The sequence below is a fragment of the Osmerus eperlanus genome, chromosome 5, assembly GCF_963692335.1.
Source record: "Osmerus eperlanus chromosome 5, fOsmEpe2.1, whole genome shotgun sequence".
Lineage (NCBI taxonomy): Eukaryota > Metazoa > Chordata > Actinopteri > Osmeriformes > Osmeridae > Osmerus > Osmerus eperlanus.
Genome location: NC_085022.1, coordinates 666,493 through 684,157, shown reverse-complemented (window position 1 = coordinate 684,157; position 17,665 = coordinate 666,493). Strand labels below are relative to the sequence as shown.

At 46.5% G+C, this 17,665-nt stretch overlaps 1 protein-coding gene across 2 annotated transcripts in view; it reads left to right on the top strand.

Moving 5' to 3' along the window:
* The window catches only part of LOC134020708 (GRAM domain-containing protein 2A), a 28,246-nt gene extending 10,974 nt beyond the window's left edge, over positions 1 to 17,272 (top strand). Inside the window, exons 3-12 of one of the 2 annotated variants that reach the window (XM_062460896.1) lie at positions 4,731 to 4,788; positions 7,111 to 7,183; positions 7,314 to 7,417; positions 7,770 to 7,868; positions 8,722 to 8,793; positions 9,948 to 10,010; positions 10,382 to 10,541; positions 11,879 to 11,972; positions 13,834 to 13,941; positions 15,174 to 17,272. In XM_062460896.1, coding sequence (XP_062316880.1) covers positions 4,731 to 4,788; positions 7,111 to 7,183; positions 7,314 to 7,417; positions 7,770 to 7,868; positions 8,722 to 8,793; positions 9,948 to 10,010; positions 10,382 to 10,541; positions 11,879 to 11,972; positions 13,834 to 13,941; positions 15,174 to 15,177 — 835 coding nt within the window. In that variant the 3' untranslated portion in view covers positions 15,178 to 17,272. Of the gene's footprint in view, positions 1 to 4,730; positions 4,789 to 7,110; positions 7,184 to 7,313; positions 7,418 to 7,749; positions 7,869 to 8,721; positions 8,794 to 9,947; positions 10,011 to 10,381; positions 10,542 to 11,878; positions 11,973 to 13,833; positions 13,942 to 15,173 lie in introns of both variants that reach the window. The other variant, XM_062460897.1, reaches the window with a different exon arrangement.
* The last annotated feature ends 393 nt before the right edge of the window (positions 17,273 to 17,665 follow it).

The following is a 17,665-nucleotide window of genomic DNA, read 5'->3' as shown; positions in this document are numbered from 1 at the left end:
CACCACAGTGAACCGCTAGCCTTCAGCTGAGCTTGTCCATGCTTTAAACAGCCCTGTAGCTAGAGTTACACTACATTCAACATAATGCTTGTCCATGCTTTAAACAGTAAGGATTTAGCATGCCACAGCCTCAGATAGACATTCACCTCAGCTGCAGAACATCAGCTCAGAACATCAGCTGCAGAACATCAGCTCAGAACATCAGCTGCAGAACATCAGCTCAGAACATCAGCTCAAAACATCAGCTCAGAACATCAGCTCAGAACATCAGCTGCAGAACATCATCTCAGAACATCAGCTCAAAACATCAGCTGCAGAACATCAGCTCAGAACATCAGCTGCAGAACATCAGGTTGAGAGAACCACCTCAGACACATTCTCTGTGTGAGTTGGCATTACAGTTTTTCACAATTGCTAAAACACTAAACCACATTCTCTGAACCAAATTATCAGTGGCCTAAACTCATTTGTCGAATCAGTCACTCTTTTTGCTAAATTTTAAAACACATTTTCATTCACAAAAACATTTTGCACTGTGATGCACTTGTGCTGAAAAATTGTAAACACAGGTGGCAAACAGTAAACACAACTACAACACAGTTGTCACCTGTAAAACACAATGACTCAAAATTGTTCACGCTTGTTTCTAATGCTGGTTTGCGACAATGTCAGCTTTCACCGTGGTGTCCGTGTACAAGAATAGTTCAACATCAACCAGCATGTTTTACTGTAAATGTTTGCCTTCCACCATACAGCCCTTTTCTCAACCCAATTGAAGAGTTTTACTACATTTCTGTTACAATTTACAGTAGTACAAAAATTAGGGCCTACATTTAGCTGGTTTCACGTATATACTTTTATTTAAGTCTTCCACCGTCTGTGTGTGTATAAGTTAACCCTTGTGTTATCTTCGGGTCATTCTGACCCATCAGTCATTGTGACCCACCATCGTATTGTGATAACTTTACCGCATACAAAAACAAAGTGCAACATTTTCTTTTAACCGTCGGGCTGTCTCAGACCCCCCACATTGCGAAGGTTAAAAGAAAATTCTATTGATTTGTTTTTGTATTGGGTAAAATTGGGTAAACACAACGATGGTTCGTTGTGAACCTTTGCGTCATGTGACCCGAAGGCAGCACAAGGGTTAAATAAAAACAATAATTATGTATTGTTCTTTTTAGTAAAAAAAAACAACTAAGAATGGAACTATTTCACTAGACATGTTTACTGCTGTTCAAACAATTTTATATGTTGCTTAAAAAAAATATATATTGTGTTCAACAAAAATATTTTAGAGCTGTAATCACAATACCGTGATACCGTGGTATTTTTTCTCAAGGTTATTATACCGTCGAAATCTGATACCGGCCCATGCCTACTATGCATACATAAACACATTTTTCTTTACATGTAACTACATGTCCTGGATGCTGTGTTCTCCATTTTTTACGATCTGAAAGCATTGTTTGATTTTGAGCACAGATTACTGTAAATGGTTTAGGGGGGAGTGTTTGATTTTGCCAGAAGAGTCAGAGGTTTCGTAAATGTAGTTTGGAAGATTTGGTTTTGTGTTTACAGTTTCAAAAAATGGGTGACAGTTTCAATAAATGTGTTTTAGCAATTGGGATAAACTGTAAGAGAGACAGAGATCTCTCCTGGTTCTTTCCTGGTTCTCCGGGGAGCAGTCGGGCGCTGGGCTGCTGTAGGGAGCTGCTTTCTATTAGTGTCCTGGTGCTGGCAGGACAGGCTGCCTCTGGTGCTGCCAGGACAGGCTGCCTCTGGTGCTGCCAGGACAGGCTGCCTCTGGTGCTGGCAGGACAGGCTGCCTCCGGTGCTGGCAGGACAGGCTGCCTCTGTTGCTGGCAGGACAGGCTGCCTCCGGTGCTGCCAGGACAGGCTGCCTCCGGTGCTGGCAGGACAGGCTGCCTCCGGTGCTGGCAGGACAGGCTGCCTCTGGTGCTGGCAGGACAGGCTGCCTCTGGTGCTGGCAGGACAGGCTGCCTCCGGTGCTGGCAGGACAGGCTGCCTCCGGTGCTGCCAGGACAGGCTGCCTCCGGTGCTGGCAGGACAGGTTGCCTCTGGTGCTGGCAGGACAGGCTGCCTCCGGTGCTGGCAGAACAGGCTGCCTCCGGTGCTGCCAGGACAGGCTGCCTCCGGTGCTGCCAGGACAAGCTTCCTCTGGTGTGCTTGTTTACAGCACTCAGCCACACACACACACACATATATACACACACACATATACACACACACATACATATACATATATATACACAAACACATGCACAGACACACAAACATACACACATACACACATGCAGTCACACAAATCACAGTAATGCCAGTTTGGCAGACTACTGAAAGCACACACCCTCTCACCAACCTCCACATGCAGTTACGCCGTTCCACACACTCATGCCCAACTCCACATACACTCATGCCCAACTCCACACACACTCACGCCCAACTCCACACACAGTCTCCATGATGACGTTTCGATGGCCTGTTATCTCCTATGGATTCCTTCGATGTTTGCAGCAGACAGACTCCCAATAGAAGGATCCCTGGTCACCAGGACTGTTCAATCCCACCTTCATCCTGTCTCTCCTCTCTCCTGCTCTCTCTCTCTCTCTCTCCTGCTCTCTCTCTCTCCTTCTCTCCTCTCTCTCCAGTGTGAGTGTATGTAACGGAGATGCAGTGTGTATGTAGGCCACACTGAATAGACCTGGACTGAGGAGCATTCAGGCCTGACTGAATAGACAGAGCTGGGTCTGTGAGTGTGTGTGTGTACTATGTGTGTGTGTATACTGTGTGTGTGTGTGTGCGCGAGTGTGTGTGTGCGCACAAGTGTGTGTGTGTTCTGTGGGAAAAACAGAAGGGCCACCTGAGGAGAGTATTCATCTCCACAGAGAGACGCCCTACTCTCTCACACACACACACACACACACCTACTCACTGTGAGCTCTCTCACACACACACACACACACACACACACACACACACACCTACTCACTGTGAGCTCTCTCTCACACACACACACACACACACACACACACACACACACACACACACACACCTACTCACTGTGAGCTCTCTCTCTCACACACACACACACACACCTACTCACTGTGAGCTCTCTCTCACACACACACACCTACTCACTGTGAGCTCTCTCTCACACACACACACACACACACCTACTCACTGTGAGCTCTCTCACACACACACACACACACACACACCTACTCACTGTGAGCTCTCTCTCACACACACACACACACTGAAACCCATATATATAAACACAGAAACCTTTCTGTGTATTGCCTACAGACACGTTTCATACAAATAAGTTCTCTTGTACAAATCCTGTGAAGGATAGAATACCCTCTAACTGCCTGTTGGATCAGTTTTGCTTTAGCTGGAATGTCATCTATCTGGGCTATCATAACAGACACACACCTCCCTGATGTCTCCTGAAGTCTGCGTTTGCAGGAGGATGTAAACTAGTCTGGTACTGTCCTCATCAGAGACATGAGGACTCAAAACACCAGCTGACCTCTCAGAGGCATTGAGACGGCCGGGCAGATGGTGCTGACGCCCTCCGCAGTCAGCCTGGGTCAGGAGGATCTGGGAGGGTGAACAGGCTGGAACACGCTCTGCTGCCCTCAGCTTCCCGACACCCCGAGGAGAGAGAGGAGGGCTGGGGATGTTGGCAGCACTCACACTGGTGATGTTATGAACCTACCTAACTTGGTGCCACGTTCAGGGTTGGTTGACAGAGCAGTGTGTTCCTCTGCAGGGACCTACCTGGTGTGTTTTGGGGCTCTGCAGAAGGCATGGAGCCTCAGGGGGGGTTATAACGAGGAGAGCCGAGCCAGCTTTACAGCATGTATATATAGTCACTGTGTCAACACACACTCACACACACACACACACACACACTGACTCCACACTACAACTCTCATAAAACTGATTCATGTTTACGAGAAGTCGTCTGCCTGTCCTTCTGCTGCTGTGATGTCATGGAAAACTTGCTCCATGGTCAACTTATCTCACTGCGGCTTCTTAAAGCCACCTGACCACAGAGGTATGTGAATAGCCAGAAGAGATTGAAAGTGACAGAGTAGCCTGTCAGCGAGGCCAACTGGCCTCAACCAGTCTGATTCAGCCCACTGAGTGAATCCCTACATCCTCCTCCTAAAACAGTCTCAAACTGTTGTGAGTGTACAGCAAGGTGACAGACCACCTGGACAGGAGTCAGTCTGGCTGCCTGGCTGTGTGCCTGGTCCTGGGTTGAGGGTCTTGCTAGGTGAGTGAGTCAGGGTACTGACGTTATAGTCAGTTAGTCCTTTACTTGATTTTTTCAACTTTGCATCTACCTTACTTTACATGTTCTACAAAACATTTACATCCAGCCCTTCCGAGGTATAGGGTTAGGCCTCCTCTGGTTTAAACCTCATGGGAATGTTTGCATTTATGTTTGCATGGCTGTTTGCATGGCTGCTGTTTATTAATAAGATGGTGTGTCTGTCTGGTTGGGCTGTCTGTCTAGGAATTTGTGAGTGTGTGTGTGTGTCTGGTTTCAACTTCTTGTGTGTGTGTGGGAGAGTGTGTGTCTGGTTTCAACTTCTTGTAAGTGTGTGTGTGTGGGGGGGGAGAGTGTCTGTGTGTGTGCGTGGGAGAGTATATGTGTGTGTCTGGTTTCAACTTTGTGTGTGTCTCCTCTCTAGACTGCAGCTCATCGATGACCTGTCTTATGAAGACGTGAAGAAATGTTACCGGGGCTCGGTGAGTACTGCTTTATCTTCTCTTTTTTCTGTGTGTGTGTGTGTGTGTGAGAGTGTGCGTGCGTGTGTGTGTGTGTGTGTGTGTGCGTGTGTGTGAGAGAGAGATATTGTGTTTGTTTAGGTGTCTGTGTGTGTGTGTGCGTGTGTGTGCGTGTGTGTGTGTGTGTGCGTGTGTGTGAGAGAGAGATATTGTGTTTGTTTAGGTGTCTGTGTGTGTGTGTGCGTGTGTGTGTGTGCGTGTGTGTGTGTGTGTGTGTGTGTGTGTGTGTGTGCGTGTGTGTGTGTGCGTGTGTGTGTGAGAGAGAGATATTGTGTTTGTTTAGGTGTCTGTGTGTGTGTGCGTGTGTGTGTGCGTGTGTGCGTGCGTGCGCGCAATTGGTACAAACAGAACGTGCATTTATGCATGAATCAGATCAAATTACATCAAACCATCTATTCAACTCTTGGTCTGAATGCACGCACATACACTCACACACACTCAAACATGCACACAAACACACACACACACTTCCAGACTGAGACACTGAGTGTACAAGCCACACCCCCCAGAATGAGCACTTTACGTTTGTAAATGTGAGTGTAAGCCGCACCGGAATATAAGACGCACTTTATAAGCAAACAACGTTGCCGTTGCACGGACCAATGCTCACAAATTATTACTTGCACATTCATGCTGTAGCTGCGGACAGCTTGGATAGCGGTCTAACTAGACAACATTCCCAATCAGGGTGAACACTAAAATTATCTAAACTATATAGACCATAGCATAATATAATATCAAAACAGAACGAACACAACAATAGAACTCCAAACAATGCTTATTTAACTAAGCTAATGCCCTTAACTTAGTAGCTTTTCAGCTTGCCGCAGGGCATTCTGGGTACCAAGAGCAATGCACAAGTATATATCTTACAGCATTGTGTAACTGTTACACACTTGGGTTGTGGATACTATGTCCAGAAATAAAGCCAAGTCACTCATTTAGTGTCAGAATCCATTGTTATGTCTACAAAATTATTTTTGATATATTATAAGTTTAGCTAGCTTGCAAATCCTGAGGATAGCCTACTGTAGCAGACCTTTCCATGTGACAATGGACAAGGGTGTTTTGTCCCCCGGGAGTTGCCGTAGGCTTGATGCTGAAAGAATTACGTGAAATCAATGAGGGCTGTTCGAATTGCGATGTCAAGAAGAGCAGTGGTAAAATACAAGTTATGAAAAGAGACCGCGTCCGTGTCTTATTGTCCACACTATCATATACAATTATATCTAAAACAAACTTACAAAGAGCTTGGTTAGACTACCAAAGTTGAATTAGTAATGTTGTTAGTGATGCTAGCGTTATTTTGCTAGCTAGCCTATAACATTTCACTGGGTCTTGCAGCTGTTTGATTAACTGAAATTATTATGAAATGAAATAATTCCTCTTTCAAGTAATAAGCACCCGTTAAAGTGTTGAGCATAAAATTAGCTGCATGATCTGTAGAGATCTTGAGACGAAGACACTTATTTGTTCTAAAACCGGACTATAAGCCGCTTCGAAATATAAGATGCACAAGCACAAGAAAACTGTAAAATAGGAGTACAAGCCATGGCTTATTTTCCGTAAAATATGGTAAATCTCACAGGTCTTTTTAATTGTGTAAATCCCTCTGGATGTTTCCCCTGTGGTCACATGGCCGTCAGAGTCTGTTCTAACACACGTCCACTCAGACGGGGAAGAGGCACCTGGCTCCCTGTCCAGGAGGAGGAAACAAGGGAACCTGCTGTCTGGAGAGAGAGGAGACCACACAGGAAGGGGAGGGGCTCAGGCAGGAAGGGGAGGTGTTCTGACAAGAAGGGGGTAGATCAGAAGTGAGACTTGACAGGACACAGGAAGACTGTATGTGTGATAGCCGATGGAGGTTAGAGCCACCTTGAGCAGCATTGTGATAGGGTTGTGTGTGTGTGTGTGTGTGAGACTGGACTGGACACGACCACAAGATCAGAATCAAGACCAAGTTAAAACTGGATTTACACCGCTCCTCCTCTCCTCCTCCTCCCCCTCTCCTCTCCTCCGCTTCCCCTCTTTCCTCACCCATTTCCTCCTCTTTCCTCCCCCTCTCTTCTCCTCTTCTCACCTCTCCTCCCCCTAACCTCTCTCCTCCTCCTCTCCTCTCCTCCCCTCCCCTCTTTCCTACCCCTTTCCTCCTCCTCTCCTCTCCTCTCCTCCCCCTCTCCTCTCCTCCGCTTCCCCTCTTTCCTCCCCTCTTTCGTCCCCCCTTTCCTCCTCCTCTCCTCCTCCCCTCTCTCCTCTCCTCCTCTTCTTCCTCCCTCCCGACAGACGGTGAGCAAGTACAACTCCCAGTATCACAAGCTCTTCCAGACTGTTCCCAAGGAGGAGATCCTCATGAAAGGTGAGACACAGACCAGCTCTCCTACGAAGCACCCCTAGCTTAACACAGGTGTGTGTGCGTGTGTTTATATATGTGTCATGTATATGTGTGTGTGTGTGCTCCAGGTCTCACCTGTCCTGTCTCTCCCCAGTGTACTCTTGTGCTCTCCTCAGGGACATCCTGCTGCAGGGGCGTCTCTACATCTCACGCAATTGGCTGTGTTTCTACGCCAACCTGTTTGGGAAGGACATCAAGGTACCAGTCTGACCTCCTGCTCCTCTAGCTTCCTTCACTTCCCTGTGTGTTTGTATGTGTGTGCGTGTGTGTGCATGTGTGTGTGTATGTGTACATTCCAGCTGGTCCACAGATTAGTTTGTTGTTTGTCCCTCCACCCCACCCCCCACTGTTTGTTTTGGAGCCAATCACCAGCTTTCTCCTCCTCTTCCTCCTCCTCTTCCTCCTCCTCTTCCTCCTCCTCTTCCTCCTCCTCTTTGGATAAAAGCATCTCCTAAATGAATATATTATTATATTATTTTAATACTAGACTTGTAAACGTAGGTCACATGACATTATAATAGTGTAAGTAGTGTGTGTGCTGCTCCTGCAGGTGGCCATACCGGTGGTGTCTGTCCGGCTGGTGAAGAAACATCGAACCGCGGGCCTGGTGCCCAACGGCCTGGCCATCACCACCGACACCAGCCAGAAGGTAGGACACGTCTGGTTCCCCCTGGTTCCCCATGGTTCCCCCCTGCCTTCCTGCCTTCCTTCCTGCCTGCCTTTGACAAATTCCTTCCTTGAATGATTTGATTCCAGTTTCCTGCTGTAGTGCTCTCAGCTGTAAGCCAGGCCAGCTCAGGTGAAACGTAGCGTAGTCATCATGTCCTGTGGTCCAGGGGCACAGGACATGGGTTACGTTCGTCAGAGCTCCTCAAGGAGCAATCCAGACAACCTGCAGGATTCCTGCGTCGCTAGTCTGTCCAAAGTTTAATAGAGCACAGTGTTCAGTAGATCAGCCTGCTGGATAAGGCTGGACGTATGCAGGCCACAGAGGACAGAGCTGTCTTCAGAGAGTTGTCTCTGTACACAAGCCCCAAATAGAACATCCACAAAGCTAACATTGCCTGGCAAGCAAATAATAAATACAAATCTCTCATACAAAGTATCTGATTTAAAAGTGAGTAGTGTCTCCATTTACATTTAAGCATGTTTTCAGTTAGCAGGTGCTTTTAAAGCACAATCCTGTTTGAATAGTGGGTCATTTCCTGTGGGGTCAGATAGGGGTGATCTATCAGTGCCGTTCAAACAGCCAGGTGGTTTATGGATGGACCTTATGGTTGTTAGTGAAGACAGTTCAAACTTCTAGCTGAGATCAGTCTTGTCCTTGATTATGTGTAGAGGCTACTGTAACTGGGTGATACACCACACTTGATTATAATCAAGTGTGTTGAGAGATTACAATTACTAATATCCAACATGTCAGACTCTCATGTTTCGCTGAACCCTTTCAGAGCAGCGAAGCTTCAGCTGACTGTGTTGTTTCTGTTGTGATCGTCCTGCAGTACGTGTTCGTGTCCCTGCTGTCCAGGGACAGCGTCTACGATGTCCTCCGGAGGATCTGTACACACCTGCAGGTGAGCTGATCCTGCAAGTGACCCTCTAGAATGATCCTGCAAGTGACCGTCTAGAATGATGCTGCAAGTGACCCTCTAGAACGGTTGTCAAACTAATTTTCACCGAGGGCCACATCAGCATTATGGTTGCCCTCAAAGGGCCAGTTGTAACTACAATGTACCGATGTTTACGATGTAAAAATATCGCTTTTAGCTGTAGCTTTGGTGGACATATTCTGCTGCGATTGCAGTCCGACTTTTAATTATTGTCTAATATAGGGATCCTATAATTTTTTATATGTTTGAGACTGCTTAAAGATCCGAGTGTTAATCAGGTGCGGAGCCAGACGTTGTACAAATTCGGGGATTAGCTCAAACCTAGGATGTATTCTGGGTGTGATGTGGTGCTAAATAGGGACTTCCACAGTGAATGCAAGCGTGCATAGCCCTTGAGCGAAATTATTAGGCCTTCATTTGAGCGCAAAATAGCTTTTTGAGCTTTATGTAAAATGAACATTGCCGTTTTCCAATTGGTAAAACCTTGTCTAGTGAAGGTGATGTCTTTATCATTTCTGGCTCCAAATTGTCGACAGGGGAAGCAGAAACATGCATCTAGCTTGGCTGAGTACTCTAACCAAGTTGAGAGCGATACCAACTTGGGTTGAATGCCCAAGGACCTTGGCTGAAAATGCGGATGGGTTTCGTTTGCAGAACCGGCTGCATTGGAGTGCTGTCATTCAAACCATGCTCGCCTTCACCCCCAGTTAAACTTGGAACTTTGCGTTAAACACTGATGTGTACACTGCTTTCTAGAGGCGGGATGTCTCACTTTGCCGTAACATCTCTCAAAATCTACATCTCTCAAAATGCATTTTGAGAGATGTAGATTATGGTCAATGCACGCTGTAAAGCAGCGTAGACTAAGAGCTTAGGCCTTGAGCTTGACACGTGCCCTAGAATGATCCTGCAGGTACACTGCAGGTGTACCTAAGGTTCTCTAGACTTGAACCTGTGAGAACCATGTTGACCTGACCCTGTCTGCTTTGTGAACTCTGACCCTGTCTGCTTTGTGAACTCTGACCCTGTCTGCTTTGTGAACTCTGACCCTGTCTGCTGTGTGAACTCTGACCCTGTCTGCTGTGTGAACTCTGACCCTGTCTGCTCTCCTCCTGCAGGTGAACGGTAAGAAGAGCCTGAGTCTGAAGCTATACCTGGAGGAACCCAGCTCCCTGTCCATGGTACACACACACACACTCTCACACACACACTGTCACACACACAAACACTCTCACACACACACACACACGCACAGACACACAGACACTCACACATGCACTCTCCATCTCCACATATCTCTCTATTTAAACATCACTGTTGACACTGTCTAGAGTCAGCTGCTACTGTTTGTTGACTAGCTGCCATGCTATGATAGCATCTATTTCATGATCGAGGTGTACCTAGGCTCTGGGTGAAGGCTCTACAACATTTTAATATGACAGTAAATGTGGTTCTGGAGGCTTTACAAGGTTAGTGTCTCCTTTCACATCAACTTGTGTTTATCGGTCATCCCCAAACATATTCCTCTTGTTCCTTCTTGTTCCCCCCCCAGGATGAGTTCCCTGTGGTGGCCGACTTCCCCCCGGTGTTGAAGTGGAGGAGGCAGCCATCAGTGCCCTCGGTGTCCTCCTCCCTCCCAGACCTGCTGGGAAATTCCACCAGTAGCCTGAGCACTGTGGACACGCCCTACCCCGCAGAGGCTCCGCTCACTGGTGGGCTGCCTCACCTGTCAATCATATGCACCCTCCAATCCAGGGTCTCCCAGCTTATCTTAAATTGTCTGGAAATAAGAATAAAATAGGAAAAACATCAGTAAAGTCAATTTCGCAGCAGCATGCCTTTAGCTGTCTCCACAGTTTACACTTCCTGTCCACACAGTTAACATTTCCTGTCTACACAGTTTACATTTCCTGTTAACTCTTCCTGTTTACACAGTTTACACTTCCTGTTAACACACAGGTTGTAGGCATGCTATGTCATAGCTATTTCTTGTTGAAGGGCCAGGGTGTTGAAGCTGGGTTGGTCACTGTGAGACATGTATGCTTTCTCTGGGCTCAGTTTTATCTGTCTGTGTTTGTACGACTGGTCGATACTGTATCTTTCCTCATACCTCAAGTTGAGATGTTGGCCAGGTGCTGCTAATATCCTGTGAACACTGCCACCCTCCAAAACAAGACTGTTGACTCTCACTCTGATAACTAGGGTCACGACCAGCCTGGTTAATTAGTAATAGCCCTTGTCTAGCAGTGAGCCTGGTCCTAACCTCACTAACCCTAAGCATGCTTATACAGCCACTTAATTGCCTGACCTTAGATGGTCTCTGTTAGCTTGTGTAAGCTAGAGATGGTCTGGGTTAGCTAGAGATGGTCTGGCTTAGCTTATGATGGTCTGTGTTAGCTTGTGTTAGCTAGAGATGGTCTGGGTTAGCTAGAGATGGTCTGTGTTAGCTTGTGTTAGCTAGAGATGGTCTGGGTTAGCTAGAGATGGTCTGTGTTAGCTTGTGTTAGCTAGAGATGGTCTGGGTTAGCTAGAGATGGTCTGTGTTAGCTAGAGATTGTCTGGATTAGCTTGTGTTAGCTAGAGATAGTCAGGGTTAGCTAGTGATTAGCCTAAATCTCAGATGTCTGTCATCTATTCTTTGCTACTCTCTCTTCCTCAGTTTTCTCCTTCAACAGCTTGGTGGATTATGCCGGAGGGTGTGTGTTTGTAGCTGTGAAGCTGTGTGAAGGAGTACTGCTTTGAGTCTGTGGGGAGAGATATGGTTCTGGTATCAAACTTCTGGTGTAGCGCTGAGAGACCAAACCAGACAAGGTCTGAGGAAAACAGCCAAAGCAGAAGACAAATTACCACACAGAACAAGCTAACCAATGCTAACGTTTGTGTATGTACAGTGTAGCGTGATGCTAAGGCTGTCGGTGAATCTCTCTCCTCCTAGTCTTCCTTGACAGAATACCAGGGATGAGAACTGGTTAGCATTTAGCCACCCCTATTGACCTCAATTCAACGTAATGCTATGCTAACTGGATCTGTGTTGTAATGACACGTCTAGACCGCGGTCTGGAGACAGAGAAGATCCTGCTGACCGAACCAGCCCCAGAGCTGGGACACCTAGAGTACCAGCTGCTCAAGTTCTTCATCCTGCTGTGAGTGATGTTCCCAGTTCTAGATACAGTTGTAGAAACAGTTACATTTGATTAATTTCGTTTTTATCCAAAGTGACGTACAAGTAGAAAGTATCACAGAAGTTCATGGATCAGAAGCGCATAGTTCTAACAGTATTTTGCTGGTCAGAGTAAAGGAATGGCCTGTATTACAAGGCACAGTAAACACATCTCAGCTACCAGGCACAGTGAACAGCAGTAATATCTCAGCTACCAGGCACAGTGAACAGCAGTAATATCTCAGCTACCAGGCACAGTGAACAGCAGTAATATCTCAGCTACCAGGCACAGTGAACAGCAGTAATATCTCAGCTACCAGGCACAGTGAACAGCAGTAATATCTCAGCTACCAGGCACAGTGAACAGCAGTAATATCTCTACCAGGCACAGTGAACATCAGTAATATCTGCACCACGGAGCAGGAGTAACTAATGATGACACACAGTCTCATGGAGGTACGAGCTATTCGGCTGCAGCTACACCAGGCCTTCCTCCTCTTGCAGCAGGAACAATCTCATTATCATACACTGTGCACACCCATGACAACATCTGACTCCTGCACACACACACACACACACACACAATGAACACACACAAACACTTACACACATTATAGACAATACCTCGTCTCCATTTAGGTACTAATAGCTACACCTATATAGCATTTTACATAGCCTACATGTTTTGTATAACCTGCACGCACAGATCTCTTGTCATGTTACTGGAAAACTCTGTTATTGTTTTACTGCCACCTGCTGGTAACAAGTGGGATTGCTTCTGTGTTTATGCAACAGTATGACTGTTCATTTTAGCCAATACCGCACCTGCTGTCCTCTGGTCAAGGAACATGCCCTTGTTGAAGTCAGCATGTGTAGAAGTTTATAGTTATAAACTATAGTTTATAGTTAGAGCACTTCAAGAGGTCGCAGGTTTAATCCCTCCGTATGTACTTTGGAGACAATAATACATACAGCTCTGGAACAAATTAAGAGAACATTGCACCTTTTTCTTTCCTTTTGTAAAACATTGACAAGGACATTTTTGAGTGAGGAGCAGAAGGGGTTCAAGAGGCCACTGCAAGTTGAACTCTCACACAAATGTTTCCTTCTCAATGTTTTTGGAAAGGAAAGAAAAAGGTGCAGTGTTCTTTCCAGAGCTGTATGTATGTATATAGTTTTATATTCTTATTATAGTAAATGTGTCTTTATGACGTGAGGGTGACGGTGTGTTTATGATGTGAGGGTGAAGGTGTGTTTAGGATGTGAGGGTGAAGGTGTGTTTATGATGTGAGAGTGAAGGTGTGTTTAGGATGTGAGGGTGAAGGTGTGTTTAGGATGTGAGGGTGAAGGTGTGTTTATGATGTGAGGGTGAAGGGTGTGTTTATGATGTGAGAGTGAAGGTGTGTTTATGATGTGAGAGTGAAGGTGTGTTTAGGATGTGAGGGTGAAGGTGTGTTTATGATGTGAGAGTGAAGGTGTGTTTAGGATGTGAGGGTGAAGGTGTGTTTATGATGTGAGAGTGAAGGTGTGTTTAGGATGTGAGGGTGAAGGTGTGTTTATGATGTGAGGGTGAAGGTGTGTTTATGATGTGGGGGTGAAGGTGTGTTTATGATGTGAGGGTGAAGGGTGTGTTTATGATGTGAGAATGAAGGTGTGTTTATGATGTGAGGGTGAAGGTTTGTTTATGATGTGAGGGTGAAGGTGTGTTTAGGATGTGAGGGTGAAGGTGTGTTTATGATGTGAGAGTGAAGGTGTGTTTAGGATGTGAGGGTGAAGGTGTGTTTATGATGTGAGGGTGAAGGTGTGTTTAGGATGTGAGGGTGAAGGTGTGTTTTTCTCCTCAGCATCGTGCTCCTCATCCTGTCCTCCTGCTACCTGGCCTTCAGAGTCTGCAGCCTGGAGCAACAGCTGGCCTTCCTCAACACACACTCCACCCTGCCCCTGAGAGAGAGGTAACACACACACACACTCCACCCTGCCCCTGAGAGAGAGGTAACACACACACTCCACCCTGCCCCTGAGAGAGAGGTAACACACACACACTCCACTCTGCCCCTGAGAGAGAGGTAACACACACACACACACTCCACCCTGCCCCTGAGAGAGAGGTAACACACACACACACACTCCACCCTGCCCCTGAGAGAGAGGTAACACACACACACACACACCACCCTGCCCCTGAGAGAGAGGTAACACACACACACACTCCACCCTGCCCCTGAGAGAGAGGTAACACACACACACACTCCACCCTGCCCCTGAGAGAGAGGTAACACACACACACTCCACCCTGCCCCTGAGAGAGAGGTAACACACATACACACACACTCCACTCTGCCCCTGAGAGAGAGGTAACACACACACACACACACTCCACCCTGCCCCTGAGAGAGAGGTAACACACACACACACTCCACCCTGCCCCTGAGAGAGAGGTAACACACACACACACACACTCCACCCTGCCCCTGAGAGAGAGGTAACACACACACACACTCCACCCTGCCCCTGAGAGAGAGGTAACACACACACACACTCCACCCTGCCCCTGAGAGAGAGGTAACACACACACACACACACTCCACTCTGCCCCTGAGAGAGAGGTAACACACACACACTCCACCCTGCCCCTGAGAGAGAGGTAACACACACACACACTCCACCCTGCCCCTGAGAGAGAGGTAACACACACACACACACTCCACCCTGCCCCTGAGAGAGAGGTAACACACACACACACACTCCACCCTGCCCCTGAGAGAGAGGTAACACACACACACACACACTCCACTCTGCCCCTGAGAGAGAGGTAACACACACACACACACACTCCACCCTGCCCCTGAGAGAGAGGTAACACACACACACACTCCACTCTGCCCCTGAGAGAGAGGTAACACACACACACTCCACCCTGCCCCTGAGAGAGAGGTAACACACACACACACACTCCACCCTGCCCCTGAGAGAGAGGTAACACACACACACACACACCACCCTGCCCCTGAGAGAGAGGTAACACACACACTGGTCAGAGGTCAGACAAACACACATATTATAAATTGAGACACATACACATTAATATATTATAACACACACATCAACTCCTGTCCCTTTGATAATGCAGTAACTGTTTCATTAGGTTTTTGTCATACTAACGTGCACTTTTGTCCCCTACCAGGTAACCCTCACCCATCCCCATTGGACGGACGGCCTGTCAGTCACAGAGTTCACCTGCCAACAGAGTCTTGGTTCTGTGACCTGTTCCCTCTGTCGCCCCCTTCTTGCCCTCCCCTGAGAAGTCTCAAGACCAACCAAGACTGAAGAGAAACACAGCACCTACACTGGCAGCCCTCTAGAGGTGCTAGCGAGGCAATAACTCCTCTCTCCCATCCCCAGAGACACTGGCTGTTTATAAATCCGAAGAACGCTAAGAACGTACTTGCGTTCTTGAGAAGAACGTTCTTGCCAAGTGTCTTCCGAGAACGGTCTTGCAAGACCGCGGGGACGGAGAGCGATTTGAGATGCGTGTGTTCTTGCAATGACTTCTGGGAAATCCGATGCGTTCTCGCTGACCAAGTCACCATCCGATGCATCCCCGATAAAAGGGGTGGATCAAGAACACTTTCGGGTATTTTTGGTGTTCTTGGTGACTTGTGTTCTTTGGATTGGAACCGTACTTGGGCAATGAAAGATGACGTCAAACAAGTTCTCAAGAACACAAGAATGGAGAAAAATGTGGATTGATAAAAAGCCACTAAAATCCACAGACAAGAACGCTAGGCAGGAAGGAATCTGAGAGAGAGCATTCCAAAAGAGGGTTGAACATGCCAGGTGTCAATGGGACTGTGCTAAAATACTTGGATGCTCATTTTAATAGCCTTGATTATTCCAGGGCTCTTACAATCCTCTTTTTGATTCAGCTGACTGTTCGCAACTTGACATTCCAACCAGGAAGTTAACCTGAACAGTTCAAACATTTCACACGCAAGTCATGTAGCTCAGTCAAGCAACATGTTGACTGAGCACAGGCTGTGAGTCATGTGTGTTCCTGAAACACACATGAAAAATGAGAAACATCACTGTAGATTGTTATCAAAGGTCTGTCTGTGAGAATTCTGAGGTGTTGTTTTATCAAGCAAATGTAGAGTAATGGTACTGTTTGTTGGGTGAATGTGTGTGTGTGTGTATTTATGTGTGTGTATTCAACATATCTTGCATCATGGTTAAGACTATTATGGTAAGGAGTCTCTTCTGTTTAGAAGACAATGCCAGCTGCATGTAGTCATACTGCCAGGTCCCTGTAGTCGTCTGTGACACTGCTGCATGCATGAATCCCATGGAACACACTACATGATGCAGGCTTTGGAGTTGAAGGCTAAGAATGTATTGGAGAGAGGAGAGGAAGAGCTTGCTGTTCAGAGACAGTGGGAGGAGGTGTGTCGGGATGGAAAGTACTTGAAATTGAATCGTGCATTTCAGAGTTTTAAAAGGTAAAGAAGAAGCTGTAGAATTGCATAGAAACTGTGTGTGTTTTGCGTCTGACTGATACATATCTGGTAGGCTGTAGGTTTGGAGTACTACTAGTGCACACTGAAACTTTGGAGCCAAGACTGTATGTATTTATGTGTGTATTTTTGTATTTGAGGCAGAGAGGCATGCTGTTGTTGTGTTTTTGTAAAAGGGTGTGTATTGTTCTCTGGAGTGTTTTGGCCCTGGGATCTCACCGTAGAGCAGAAGTACCCTGACAGGGCGTCACCTGGGATCTCACCGTAGAGAGAGTACCTCACTGCAGGACTCTGGAGGATAAACAAATTCGAAATACTTTTAGACTATAAAGTTTTTAAAGTCTGTGTCGTGTTTGAGGAGATGTAGTCATATTTGACACCAGGTTATCCGTTGCTGAAGTCTGTTGATGATAACTCAGTTAGGGAGACCGCATGAGTGTTTGAATGTGATCATTGCAGGTTTACTTTTATATAACTTCACCAATAAACATGAGATATGTTCTATCACAACTGTTCCTTTTATAAGATAGGAGAAAGAATGTTGAAAAACTCTAGCAGAATAAGTCTTCAACAAAACCATCTTGTCATGAAAACCTCCATGTTTGCGTATTGTAGTAATACACCCTATTGGAGTGGAATGTATCACATTGTGCTGTGGTTTATTTTTTCAAAAGGTAAAGAGCCAGGTTTCTGGCCCTGTTTGTTTACCGTGCTTATTATCATAGGTTCATGGAAAGGTCAGTGGTGGGTTTGGTGGTCTAGTCTAGACTTGATAATCAGGAGTCCTGTGGTGATCCAGTGCTGCTGTGGTGATCCAGTGCTGCATGCTGGAGGCCCAGGGGAATCTGGGAAGCAGAAAGACCCAATATGTATGAAAATAGAGAATATTTTATCAACACATCATCTTTCGCATATCGCTTTCTTTCTATTAGCAAAATCCCTGTGGTGTCCTAAATCAGTACTATTAATTCTACTACTACTACTGTACATGTTGTTGTTCATGACATGGCCCAGCCTGTAATGAATCTAATGACCACAGGGGGGAGCCAGCTCTTCCTCAAAGCAAAAAGTAATGTATGTTTCCATCCAACTGTCCAGCCGCATATGGAACATATCTGAGAAGCTTACTGTGTGAAGTCAGACCTGCATCATCCTGTGTCTGACT